Source organism: Mustela erminea, chromosome 13 (genome assembly GCF_009829155.1).
Source record: "Mustela erminea isolate mMusErm1 chromosome 13, mMusErm1.Pri, whole genome shotgun sequence".
Classification (NCBI taxonomy): Eukaryota; Metazoa; Chordata; class Mammalia; order Carnivora; family Mustelidae; genus Mustela; species Mustela erminea.
This window is the reverse complement of record NC_045626.1, coordinates 79308592-79322607: the sequence shown is the minus strand read 5'-3', so window position 1 is coordinate 79322607 and position 14016 is coordinate 79308592. Positions and strand designations below refer to the sequence as shown.

The 14016-nt window shown below is 48.8% G+C and overlaps 1 protein-coding gene across 3 annotated transcripts in view; it reads right to left on the bottom strand.

The window, feature by feature from the left end:
• Positions 1-14016, bottom strand: part of FBXO21 (F-box protein 21) — a 53571-nt gene that overhangs the window by 17389 nt on the left and 22166 nt on the right. The window contains exons 8-11 of one of the 3 annotated variants that reach the window (XM_032309604.1): positions 12027-12206; positions 10807-10939; positions 3604-3815; positions 1953-2110 (exon numbers count right to left, since the gene is read on the bottom strand). In XM_032309604.1, coding sequence (XP_032165495.1) covers positions 1953-2110; positions 3604-3815; positions 10807-10939; positions 12027-12206 — 683 coding nt within the window. The remainder of the gene's footprint in view (positions 1-1952; positions 2111-3603; positions 3816-10806; positions 10940-12026; positions 12207-14016) is intronic. The other 2 variants (XM_032309605.1, XM_032309606.1) reach the window with 2 other exon arrangements.

The following is a 14016-nucleotide window of genomic DNA, read 5'->3' as shown; positions in this document are numbered from 1 at the left end:
AGAACCTAGATGTCCATCAAGAGATGAATGGATAAAGAAGATGTGGTATATATACACAACGGAATACTATGTAGTCATCAAAAGAAATGAAATCTTGCCATTTGCGACAACATGGATGGAACTAGAGCGTATCATGCTTAGTGAAATAAGTCAAGCGGAGAAAGACAACCATCATATGATCTCCCTGATATGCGGAGGTGGTGAAGCAACATGGGGGCTTAAGTGGGTAGGAGAAGAATAAATGAAACAAGATGGGATTGGGAGGGAGACAAACCATAAGTGACTCTTAATCTCACAAAACAAACTGAGGGTTGCTGGGGGGAGGGGGGTTGAGAGAAGGGGGGTGGGGTTATAGACATTGGGGGGGGTGCTTTGGTGAGTGCTGTGGGGTGTGTGGACCTGGCAATTCACGGACCTGTACCCCTGGGGATAAAAATATGTTTATAAAAAATAAAAAATTAAAAATAAAAAAAAAGAATGTAAAACTGCAACCAGATATCAAGGGTACTAATTTTTTTTTGCAAAGTCATTACCATATCATAACTCTAAATTTTACATTGCATGTTTACTTAGATCTGTTAGAGATGCATTCCTGAATCTTCAACAGACACCAAATTCAGAACACCTAAAACCAAATACCCTGTTTTATCGACTCTGAAAAGCCCATTTCATTTTATGTTATTTTTTCACTTTTAAATTTCTTTAAAAGATTTTATTTATTTATGAGAGAGAGAGTTAGTGAGAGAGGCAACGCAAGCAGTGGGAGTGGGAGAGGGTTCCCACTGGCTCGCCGCTGAGCAGGGAGCCCCATGTGGGCTCAATCCCAGAATGCTGGGATCATAATCCGAGCCTGAAGGGAGACGCTTAACTGACTGAGCCAACCAGGAGCCCCTATGCGATTTTCTTTTTCTTTTTTTTTTTTAATATGGCATGACTTCAAATTCAGATAACCTCCCTGTCGGCCCCTTGCTCTGACCCAGGCACACACACTCTCCTACAAATTCCCTGTTATACTGAAGCAGATTAAGTGACTTGCAGCCTCAATGAACAGACTTTCTCTTGATTCTCTGCACAATTCTCTCTCAGCTTCTGATGAATCAACAGGAATAGGAAACTTTTGGTACTTCTGAGATTTTTACACACCCAGTACCTTCATTATTGCCTTTTCCAACAGCTATGGACTGCAGTTCCCATCATGGCCACTCGAGGGGGTCTCCAAGGACGCGGGGTGGGGGGCCTGGGGCAGGGGGGCGGGTGGAGCACAACTGGAGGCCAGTCTCAGGGCGCCAGAGGCTGCTAGGGTAGTTCCCCCCAACAGTGTCCACTCATTGCCCTCGAGCTCCAATAAGCCGTAAGTGCATGGCACAGGCTTATTATCCCTCTCTGCCTGGAGGGAGCCAATCACAAAGCCTGGCAAGCAAGACTTTCAGGAATTTGACTGGCAAAGGTAATGACCAATCAGAACAGAGGTTGGCAACAGCCCTGGAAGAGGGTCTGGGTGTGGTGGTGATGGAGGGGAGCATCTGGGGGATGGGGGGCAGTGAATAACCCATGGCATGGCCACACTAGGGCACACCTGTCCACGTTTAGCAGGGTATCGGCCCTGATGAGGTTAGCCATGGGACAACTGTCAACTGTCATCTCTAGATAACACTGATGACTGTGCCCACGGTATCAGCGTGCTCAAATGTGTGCTTAAGATGCGCCTACCTGGGCTGCCTGGGTGGCTCAGTGAGTTAAGCCCCTGCCTTCAGCTCAGGTCATGATCTCAGGGTCCTGGGGTCAAGCCCCACATCGGGCTCTCTGCTCAGCAGGGAGCCTGCTTCCCCCATTCTCTCCGCCTGCTGCTCTGCCTACTTGTGATCTCTGTCAAATAAATAAATAAAATCCTAAAAAAAAAAAAAGCATGCGCCTGCATGTCATTACAGGTACACAAAGAACTAACTACTTACCTTGGGCTGCATATCTACAAGAACCATCCTCCACCAGAACATTATAGAAAGGCTGATGATGGCCATGAGGCAGGCTGTGAACGTTCATGTTTCGGATCCACTCGTGTCCCATCATGCAGGTGGGGTCCCAACCATAGATCACACAGTTATAGCCATACCTAATTAACATAGAGCAATGGCAAATCAGTTCCCTGGGACCCTGTCACGGTGACTATGGGATGTATAAATAATGGCTTGGTTCTCCTAAGTTCATGTCCTTACAAACTTACCTGCATTTATTCCTGTTAAGCATTTTTCAGGACACTCTTGACCCCCTTTGTAAGCCACTCTTACTTATCAACATAGCACCGCAGTTGGAAAAGAAAAAACTTCAACCAACCATCATGGGACAACTGGTTATCCAAATGGAAAGGGTATCAAGACTCGGGCCTGAGAGCAATGCACAATGTTAGCGGGACGAAGGCCTAGATATAAAATGCAGAATTTCTAAGATAGCTTCATGACATAGGACGGGTTTAAGATTCCTTAAGCCACGTAGGAACAGTTCAGTCCCTAAGGGCAGAATCTCAATCCATTCAATAGTATTACAGGAGCCAGATCCAAACAGACTGTTAAAATATATACAGGCCAGGCCACCGGGCAGCAGGAACCCTGGCCAGACGGCTGTGACGAGGTGAGGGACCGGTCTTTCCTTAGGTCCGACAAGAGGATGGTAAATGTACTTCCAAGCAACAGAGCAAGCCTGTACCTTCTAGGGACACGAAATTCAACAGCTACAGCGGGAATGACATCTGGTACGGGCCTGGGGAGGTGGGTGTGTGGTGGGCCTCGGGGAGGAACAGTGAGGGCGAACCCTCACAAAGGCTGAGGCTGGGTACGGGAGCACGTGCCCCTGGTTCGCTATACTCGTCTTCACGGGTGTATGTCTGAAATTTCCATAATGAAGTTGAAAAAAAAATGCAATAAAAGAATGAAGAATGCTAGTACCACACTAGGAATAGGTATTTGCCATGTACACGCATACAGACGCTAGCGGCAGGACACATGGCTATGAACCAACAAGAAAGGCAAATGACTCAGGTGAAAAGTAAGAATACTGGAAGAGATGCTTCATAAAAAGAAACCTAAAGGAGCTTCTTTTTGTACATTACGAGTCACTCTGCATAATCAGACTGCAATCTGGGAAATGCACACGAAAACCACGGTGAAATACTATTTGCCATTTACTACGTAAGTAAGTGCATTCTCAACAGTGGGGCAAGAACACAGGCCAGTGAGAACGGGCACCCCCGCTCCCAGCCAGCGGGGGGTAGGGGGGCATTCAGCACAGTTGCTGTGGAGGCACTTGCATCTCGCCTAGTACTCCAGCACCGCAGGCCCTACTACCCAGCAAACCTACTCTCGACTCAGACGCAAGGGGATGGAGATGAAAAGCAGCATCAGAACAATGAGCAAACGAGAGGGAAAAGAACCCTGCGGCTTACAGATCCTCCTGACAGAACAAAAAAAGAGTGGATCCGGTTCAGACCAGTTCAGCCTTCGGTGGTTTCTGCGGTGGACACTCAGACGCAGTGGCTCCTGAGAAGCATGCTTGGGGGGCATGCTGGGCGTCCTCTGCAGGCGCGGGGGGATGGGCGGCACAGGCACTCACCTCTTATGCTTCATAATGAGCCCAATGGAGTAGCAGACGTCTCTGTGCTTCTCGTGGGAGCGCAGCTTCACCTCCACGCCCACCTCCTCCTTCTTGCGCTCAATGTGCTCTAACGTGTGCTGCACCAGATAGCCCACCGCCCCGTGCTGCCCGGGGTCTAGGGTCTGAATGTGCTGGAGGATGTCAAGCACCTTCAAGACAAGACAGAAAGACTAGGAGATAATATTTTCATTTAGGCCTTTTCTTTTTCACGGCACGGGATTTAGACCTACATAACCTGGCGAAGGACGGCAAGGCGGGGCCGTGCTGATGGCCCCCGTGGTCTGTGAGCCGCTGGTTGCCCTTCAAAGGCTGGGCACTGGCCCCAGACTTTCAAATCCGACCAGCAGGAACAGAGGAGTGACTCAGAAACTCGGTGGGCTGCAGTAAGCACGGGGGAGGAAGCCGGGTGGCCACGTCTGGATTATGGAACTCTAAAAGGTTCTGACAGTCTTGGTCGGTGTGGGGATTTGGTTTTTCATACACTGAAAGGAGACGATTATAATCTGCCACTTGTCAACTGCGGGGGTAAGAGAGCTGCCAAGCTGCTCTGGTCCAGCTCAAGAGGACAGAGCTGCCTTTGCGCACAAAGTGGAAGGGGCGACAGAGAAGACACCAGAGTGATACGAAGGAGCTCAGCTGATGAAGAGGCGTCTCAGGTTCTAGAAGCATATGCACTGCTTTAATTACTGTAACTCCCCGTGGAACACTGTACTTCAGGGGGCAGGGAGAGACCACATCTCTGTGGGATGGGAATGACTAAGCCACTAGCAGCAGAACTGTCTGACTCCAAGGTCACGGTTCCTCCTGCTGTACACAGTGCCTCTAAGGAAAACTGCAGATTCAAATGAAGCTTCACACTCACACACACACACAATCATCCAGCGCCTGTTCTACTACAGCATTCAGCAGAGGACCTCGGACGTGCTCCTCCTTGGGGAACAGGATCTCTTCCTCTTTACGGAGTCCTGAGACAGAGCATTCGAGCAGACAGAATGACCTGGATTCTAGTCCCAGATCCATCAAACTGGCTGTTTCTATGTCTAGTTTGTATTCACTTACCAAAAGATGATTAATAACTGTCCTATTTCCTGATACATTTTGACCCAGTAAAAGTGTTGTGAAGACTAGTTATTCACAATGCTGGATGTTATTCCGAAACCTGATCTTGTCTTCCAAATCTAGACTTCCAGGATCTCAGTATTTACCGAACGCTGCTTCTCCGCGATTACTGTGCCCAGCCCACCACGTCTTACTTAATTTACTCCTCCCAAGCTGAAGGTCGGCAGTACCATCAGCGAGGACTTCCAGAAGAGGAATCAGGCACTATGAAGTTAAGGAGCTTGCCTGAGGTCCCCGGGCTGTGAGGGGAAGGTGTGGACCCGAAGCTGACTTTCAGTATCAGGTCTCAACCACCATCTTTCCAAAGCGAGACGAGGAGCATTTTAATCCACTGTTAGGAAAATGGACCAAATGGTACAACCCTAAGCACCTCTAATCCAGTTTCAACAAGTAGCACCCGAGTGCCAGTTTCCTCCCACATCCCACCTCTAGTAGTGGGGGACACGGACAATATGTATACTTCTTAGCTGAAAGCATGGGATCTGAATGGCGAGCTTCTATTTCCTCTGCGTGCGTATGGCTTCCCTTGTGTTCCCACACGCAGTTCCAAGCACAGCGGACCCTTGGGTTTGCACTGTGTGGGTCCACTCACATGACAACTGTTTCTAGTACAGGGCTGCAAATCTATTTTTTCTTTGTGATTTTCTTAGTAACATTTTCTTCCCTCTAGCTTACTTTATTGTAAGAACACAGTACGCTTTCATATAGCATATATATGCTTATCAACTTCTTGCTACCAGTAAGGTGGTCGAGAGCAGGCTGCTAGTTAAGTTCTGGGGAAGTCAAGTTGTATGTGGATTTTTAACCACATCAGGGGCCAGCACCCCAACCCCCCAGGTTGCACAAGGGTTGACTACAGTTACTTTTAATTGCACTTCTGTGACGTTCTGCAGACACAGCTCCCCTCCCAAACTAGCAGCCCCTCCCTGGCAGATAAGTGGAACAGATGTAACTCTTCTAAGCACGAAGGAAGTCTCCAACTCACCCGGAGGAACAGGAGATACGGTTCAGGGGTAATTACGGCCTCTTCTCCTGATGTGTGGATGACAGGGTGAAGGGAGAGGGCAGAAACAGAAAAGAGAGCGGGCTGGGGCCCTGGCGTGCTCCTGAGGAACAGCAGAGATGGTGAGCTGCCGTGACGTCTCCAACCAAATGTCCAGGCCAATAATCCCAGGAGCCCACAGTTTTGGGGGTAGAGATCTTAGAACGAGGGGTGGAGGTGTCTATCACTCACATTTGGCAACCCTTACTGTAAAGAGCCCCAGAACAAATACTTCAGGCTTTGTGGGCCTTTGTGGGCCTTAGGGTCTACGATCCAACTACTCATCTTTGCCCCCTGCGGCTGGAAAGCAGCCAGAGACGGAGAGTAAACAAATGGGCCTTCTATGAGATGTGCCTTCGAAGAAACGTGACAAAGCCAGGTGGCAGAGTCTGCCGGCCCTATTCTGTTCTCCTAACTACAGGTTTCCCGAGACTCTCTACGATGCGCTTGGCTCCAGGCCTCAGACATCCATTTGTCTGTGGCCTCTGCTGCTTCTGGGGCTTTGGCCACCGGGTGCTGATGTGAGGAGCCCCTGCCGAATGCCCTCACACAGCTGCCCTCAATGGCCCCAGATTGTATCAAATCCAGCACGCCCCAAACTGGACACCTTCTCCTGTCTCTGAAACAAGTCTGCTGTCCAAATACTCACTCTTAATGTGGCCAAACATTGTGGAAAAGCTGGACATCCTCTCCCTCATTATCTAATGAAGCTCTGTCACTGGATTTTTTTTTGAAGATTTTATTTATTTGGGGCCCCTGGGTGGCTCAGTTGTTAGGCAGCTGCCTTTGGCTCAGGTCACGATCCCAGGGTCCTGGGATGGAGCCCCACATTGGGCTCCCTGCTTGGCAGGAAGCTTGTTTCTCCCTCTGCCACTCTCCCTGCTTGTGCTCTCTCTCTCTCGCTGTCTCCCTCTTTGTCAAATAAATAAATAAAATCTTAAAAAAAAAATTTATTTATTTACTTGAAGGAGAGAGAGAGAGAGAGAGAGAAGCAGACTCCCCACTGAGCAGGGAGCCTGATGCGGGGTTCAATCCCAGGACCCAGAGACCATGACCTGAATTGAAGGCAGTCACTTAACTGACTGAGCCACCCAGGTGTCCCAAAGTTCTGTCACTTCTTAATCATTCATTCCAGCATCTTTCTTGAGCACCTACTATGTTGTGGGAGCAAGGGAACACTTCACTTCACTGTAGTGCTAAAAGCAAGGGAAGCAGCTACACTGAAGAACAAAGCAAATGTGGTCCTTGTCCTTAGACAGCCTAGTCCGTGGTGAAGGCACAGTAAACAAACAGCAACGGTATGCTTACAGAAAGTTCTTCAAAAGGACGAGCACGTGGCTGGTGGGCTAGGGGAAGCTGACTGCCACGGAGGGACCAAGGAAGGGCTTTCTGAGGCGAAGCTGAAGCTTGGCAAAAAGTAGCCGACACATGGGACTGAGGACTAAGGAAAGGTTAGTTTTAGGCAGTGCTTCGAGCCACGCCAAGGATCAAGGCAAGAGAACAGGGATGACTGGAGGACATGGCTGGGGAGCGGAGCACCAAAGGGGCAACTGTGAAAGCTGAGAAGCTCAGGCTGGCAGGGCCATACCCTCAAGGAACTAGTAAGCCATACTGAAGACAATGAGCCAGATTGCAAGGCACCAGGGTAGCCACTCAGAGGGCTCTGAGCACTTGAGGAAGGAAGACTCTGGCTACAGTGTGTGAAACGGGTTCAAAGGGTCTAAGGGCAGAGGGAAGAGCAGTCAGGCGGCCTCTGCAACACTCTAGGAGACAGAGCCCTGTGCAGATGTGCAGCACACATGGGGGGGGTGTGGGTCTGGAGCCCAGGGTCCAGGCAGGACGTCGGTCAGGAGCGGTCAGCCTACAGATGGTAATTGGGGCAAGGAGGCCCAGCGGCATCACTTCGGGGAAAGGAATAGAGTCAGCAGAAGTCTAAGAAACTAGCCCGCAGTGAGGAGCCTCTAGGGAAGAAACACAGGACAAGGAACTAGCAAGAGCTGAGAACCGCGGGCCACAGAGTCAAAGGGAACGGAGCGTTCAGAGCAGGAGCGGCCCCAGTGATCAAGAGAGATAAGGAAAGACAAGTTATCTGTGGATCTGGCAACAAGAACGGTCTCAGTAAGAAGGGGTCATTGGCTCCCTTGGCAAGAGCAGTGTGTGTGGAGGGGAACGATCACCGTGTGCTGGCGCACGGGAAGGAGGCAAGGCAGGTGGCCCTCCCGCCGCACGGTGGCACGTAGGCATCGCTGGCGGGGGCTTGAGCCCTGCGGGGGAGGAGAGAGATAAGGAGGCAGCCGCAGGGGAACGGCAGAAGGGCGGTCATGGGAGTGCTTTTTGTTTTCTTCTCCAAGGATGAGAGATATTTGAGTCAGTAGAATCCTGATGGCAGAGAGCAGAAACAGGGAGTTGTAGACAGAGGAAAACAGAGTGGGATCCAGCGCACAGACGGTTGCCTTGGAAAACTGGAAGGACATCTTTTCCAGCGAGACGTAGAGAAAGAAAGGGGAAGGCAGGGCCAGGGGTCAAAATAAGCAGGAAGTCCGGCAGCAGAAAGCAGACTTTGCCTGGCCACAGGCTTCACCTCTCCCCGGAGCCTGCCTGCACACAGGGGTGAGGCACGAGGGTGGGCTTAGACACCGAACTGCTCTCCCACAACTCCTGAGCCATCAACACCTGTGCAGGTGGCCTCAGCAGGTTACCCGACTTCGGCTGCCTTAGTTTCATTATTTATAGAACGGCAAAAACCCAGCATCCATCCCACAGGGTTGGAAGGACGTGTCTGATAAGCGCCAGTGACTTTTCAAAATGAGACCATCCTACACTCTCTCTTCCCATCATGATCACAGTAGCCCTGGATCTTGGCCACAGTGACCCAGTGGACCTGTGTTTCTCAGCTCTTCCTGATTTACTTCAAATGAACACCAGGTGACTTTCCCGTCTTCCCAGTTTGGAAACAGTTCCCTTTTACCTAACAAGGCAAACTAAGGGGCGCCTGGGTGGCTCAGTGGGTTAAACCCTCTGCCTTCAGCTCGGGTCATGATCTCAGGGTCCTGGGATCAAGCCCTGCATCGGGCTCTCTGCTCAGCACGGAGCCTGCTTCCCTTCCTCTCTCTCTCTGCCTACTTGTGATCTCTGTCTGTCAAATAAATAAAATCTTAAAAAAAGAAAAAAAAAAAGGCCAAACTAATTCCAATTTTGGAAACTGATCCAAAAAAATATTTTACACACACACACACTCTCATGTTCATATGCATATGTTTATGTGTATAAACCCTCGTCAGCTGGGCCTGAAGCACCGAGCTGGCCCACCTCTGTGCCACGGATAGGTGGAAATAACCTACTTTTCTGTCCTCTGAAACGGTTTCCCATCCTCCAAGGTCCAACTCAAACCCTTGTTCTGGAGAGGAGCATTTTCTAACTGCTTCAGTGTCCCCCGAATACTTCCTCCACAGGAGCCCCAGTTTTGCTGCTCCATCTCAGGTCGCTCCCCTAGTTCAAGGACACTCATACAGAGGGAAGTCACCGGAGCAGAGAATGGGCTACTTTGCACTCCTGATTCCCAAAAGAGGGGGCGTCTAAGTGCTTGAGCCCCAAAGCAAATGAATGGTCATGATGGGAAAAATGTTCTGGGCATAAGCAATCTGGAACTTGTTTTCGTGACATTTGCTTGGCAGGATGGCGTTCCTGGGCCATCCAAGGAGGATACGAGGTTACCTCCCCAGTGGGCAACGTGAGCGCTACACTGAGTCCGTCATCAAAGGTTAAGGATGTGAGAGCTCCTGCAGACTCTCCCCCAGAGCCAAGTTTCACCTTACCCCTTCTATGGCTCATGGGTAATTAAAGTACAGAATTTACTTATAAAAAACCATGCTTTGAGAGGGTCTCTACATTCTATAAATTACCACAAAATTCCTTAAAGAAAAAAGTGACAGGAACGAGTTACATAGACCCCAGCCTCAAAAATAAAGTGAAAAAATAAAAAAAAAACAACAACTGAACTCTGGACAAGGGGGTTCTGGGAAGTGGACGGTCACTTCAGCAGAGAATCTAGTTCCACCAGATCACGGGATGTGCTGAGAGGATATCTGCTAGCTGGACAACATGGCATTTTAAGATAGATCCCTTGGGATTTTCCCACTGATGTGTCCTTTCTAAGAACTATGTTAGACCACTGAAGTGGGGAATAGATAAGCCAGTTTAATTCTATGCAATGTGGGGTTGGACTATGCTCATGAGCAGATGATTTTATGGCGACGTCCCTGTGAGCACTCAGAACGAGAATTCTCTCGGCAGGCTGCTCTACACAAACGAAATGGATTACTAGCACATTCCCACCGCCAAGCCAGGGCATGATGGAAATGCGCAGCTGCTCCCATGCTGCAGCCGCCGGGCTCCCTCCCTGCTGCACCCCCAGCTCGCGGAGGAGTGTTTCCGATCGCAGATGGCGCAGTCCTCTTCAAGGGCTTGCCGCTGGCCACAGGGGCCATGAGGACACGGAGAAGCCCAAGTGGGCCCGGCTCAAAATTCAACAGCTTTCAAAGACAGAGCCAGTCCTTCAAGGCCAGCAGTGGGACCTGAACACATGGAAGATCCATTTTTTCCTTGTCAAACAGGGGTGTTTATGTACGGTCCCTTTCTGGACTACCAGCACAGCTGGATGGGGAACACTGAGAGTTTTGCTTCGCTTTGCGGAGTCGGGGTGACCTGGGGAAAACACATGTTTGGACAAGAGCAGGTGAGACGCAGAGCTGAGGCCTCATGATGCTAGGGGCTTAAGGCACAGACCACAAAGAGAAGAGGCAACTCCTAGCAGTATATGCAATTGTTTTAGAATAAAGGAGACAAAAAAGATTTAACTGAGGGGCCAAGATCGGGAGAGTGAATCAATTTATGTTTATTATTCCCCAGACTGATACAAGGATAAACTTCCCAGAGCCGCCTTTTCAAGCTAGAATTTCCCTCTCTAAGGCAAGAGCAAAGCAGCAAAGTCAAATAATTACCTTCTCTGGCCAGATTCCCAGGTGGAAGTAGAGCCTGGCTTGAAGGAGGAGGAGCTGCACCTGGTCCGGGTACATGGCCAGATAGAGATCCAACGAGTCTCTCAGGAGCTGGTAGGACTGGTCGATGCCTTCCCTGGCAGGGGACATAAATCACCATCTTATTCTGGTGCTTCTAGGCTGAGACCCTCCATTTCAAGGCCCGGGTTGTAAAAGTAATGGACACAAATGCCACACCTTTTCTAATTCTGGAACTGCCTTTCTGTTCAGTACGTCGCTACAATGATTTTAGTAATAATGATAGTCCCCAAAGAAACAGAACTTTTGTATCCCGCTTTGGTGATGGGCATTAAACTAAACTCACAATCGCGTTCCCTATACAATCATCTCAGTAACCGTGTACATAATTAAAAATAAATTCTGAACACATAGAGCCCAAAGGACTCTTATGCGACAGGAGAACTGTTCTGTACGAGACCACAATAGTGGACACATGTCATGATGCATTTACTCAAACCCACAGAACGCGCTACAAGAGAGAAGGCGAATATGGACCATAAACTCGTTAATGACCTGGCCTTGGAGGTGCATCAACCACAACTAACGTCCCACTCTGATGGGGGACCGTGCCAGTGGGAGAGTCTGTGGCGGACAGAAGGGCCAGGGGCGATACGAAAACTCTCTGTACTTTCTGCTTCATTTTGTTATGAACCTAAAATTGCTCTAAAAAAAGAAAACCTATTTAAAAAGAAACAAAACTATGACTTCAACAACTTTCTATTTTCCCGTAAGACAAATCCCCTGACTCAAAAGCAAAATAGTTTCATACTTTTCTTATCTAAGTGATAGAAATGCACAAATCAAGGGATTTGACAAAGCACTTCGACGTGAGAACATGCTGCCCCCGAAAAATAACCTTCACCCATCTAAAATACCCTTGGTTACTCAAGAATACTTTCAGTATTATGGACAGCTTGCATGAGCAGACTGCAAAGGTGTCAAAGAATCACTTAGCACATCTTAAACTGGACAGCACCGTGTCACAGGGATGAGTTTCTTCCCGCAGTGGGTTGACGGCTATAGATAATCCCAGCTGTGCCCCACAGCATCCATGGCTTCGCCAAACCCACCATTCGTGCATCAAATAAAATCCTCCGTAAGGCCATCCATGCCTCCAAAGACATGCACTTGGCACGAGTGCTGGAAAACCAAGAAAACCTTACCGCTTTCCCAGGCTTAAAAGGTTTCCCACCATGCGCTGTAACACTTTCTTCACGTTGACCACCCCGTACAGCGCTGCTGTCACGTGCTGGCCAATCAAGTATTCACACTCCTTCACGGTCAGCTGCTTCCCCTTCCCGAAGGCGTCTATGTAAATGTAGTCAAAGATGTCCAGGCTTGCCCTATGTGAACGGCACACGAAGTCAGCCAGATCTCGGGTCAGAGCTGAACAAGGCATTTATCCAACCACCGCCCCCCCACACCCCCACCTCTACTGAAATTAGAGCCTGAGTATGAACACAGCAGCGTTCCAAGTATTAGAGCCTTGTCTAAAGTTCAAAATCTACCTGCCCTGCTGCACAAAGACTGCAGGACACAGGTTTAAGGAACAGCACTGACGTGTGGCATCAAATACAGTTTTGGGGGCTATTAGGCCAGATTAAACCAAGTTTGAGAACAAACTAGAATTCATCGACGTGGTCTACAAGACACTCAATCCAAAGTTTGGTTGAGAGCAATACTGACGGAAGGCTGAGGCCCTCTGTGCACTCTGCAGTTGGCACAGTGCCTGTGGTCTCTGAGGCTTGGGGCTGTGATGAAAGTTACGGAGCCCTGCCCCTAAGTCTACAGACACGTTAAGGTGGTCAGCTCGGCCTGGGAGTCTGCACCAGACCAGAGAGCAGGGACCCGGCACTCAACCACGCCATCCCTCCTATGAACCGTGCTCTCGAACAGGGTGGCCCACGCTGAGTGGAGCAGTGGGAGGAGGTCACACAAAGCAAGTCCTTACCGCATTACCAAGAACATTCTATAGGATTCCTAAGAGATTCAGTGGGTTTTTGTTTCAGAGATAGTTGTTTTTTTTTTTTCCTTGAGCAACTGTTCCACTTTGATCTTATGCCCACTGCAAGCCATGTTAAGAGATTTTCTCTTTGGCTTCTTTAAAAAGCCCAGTCAGATTCCTTCCTAGAGTCCTACCAATATCCCTTCTGTGGCAAGACAGATGGAATGTTCCAGAAACAAGGAAGGCTCTTCAACTCTTAATATGAGTCTAGGAGAACCACGTATGTACACACAAATTTATAGGCAAAAATCCTAAATAAAGCACGAGCAAATCATACAACGTGTTTTTAAAAATCCATATGATTAAGAAAGATGTACCCCAAGAATGAAAGGAGAACTGAACGTTAAAAATCTATTTCAACACACATAGTCTCTAAAAAAGAAAACTACATGATTATATCAGACACAGAAAGGATATTTTGGGGAAAAAAAACCAATGCCCACTTTTTAATAAAACTGAAGCAAACTATAAATTTAGAAGGCAGCTCTGATAATCCCAATGGAAGAAAATACCCCAAACATCATGCTTGATGATGAAATTTTAAAAGCATTCCACCTAGGGGCGCTTGGGTGGTTCAGTAGATTAAGCATCTGCCTTTGGCTCTGGTCATGATTCCAGGTCCTGGGATCGAGCCCTGCATCAGGCCCCCTGCTCAGCAGGCAGTCTGCTCTTCCTTCTCCCTCTGCTATTCCCCCTGCTTGTGTTCTCTTACTCTCTCAAATGAATATATAAAATCTTTTTTTAAGCTTTTATTTATTTATTTGTCAGACAGCAAGCAAGCACAAGCAGGGGAACAGCACGCAGAGGGAGAAGCAGGATCCACGCCAGGCAAGGACCCCAATGAAGGGCTCAATCCCAGGACCCCGGGATCATGACTGGAGCCAAAGGCAGCCACTCAGGTACCCCTGAATGGGTAAAATCTTTTAAAATAAATAAGTAAAGAAAGGCATTCCACCTAAAGTCCTACCTAAGACAAGGGTACCCGCTATCACTGTTTCTACTCAACTTTGTGCAAGAGGACCCAGTCAGCACAGTAAGTACAAGAAACAGAAATGTACAAGGGCTAGAAAGAAAAGAAACAAAACTGTCATGATTCACGGACAATATGATGCTCTACACAGAAAACCCAAGAGTTGACAATGAGCTCT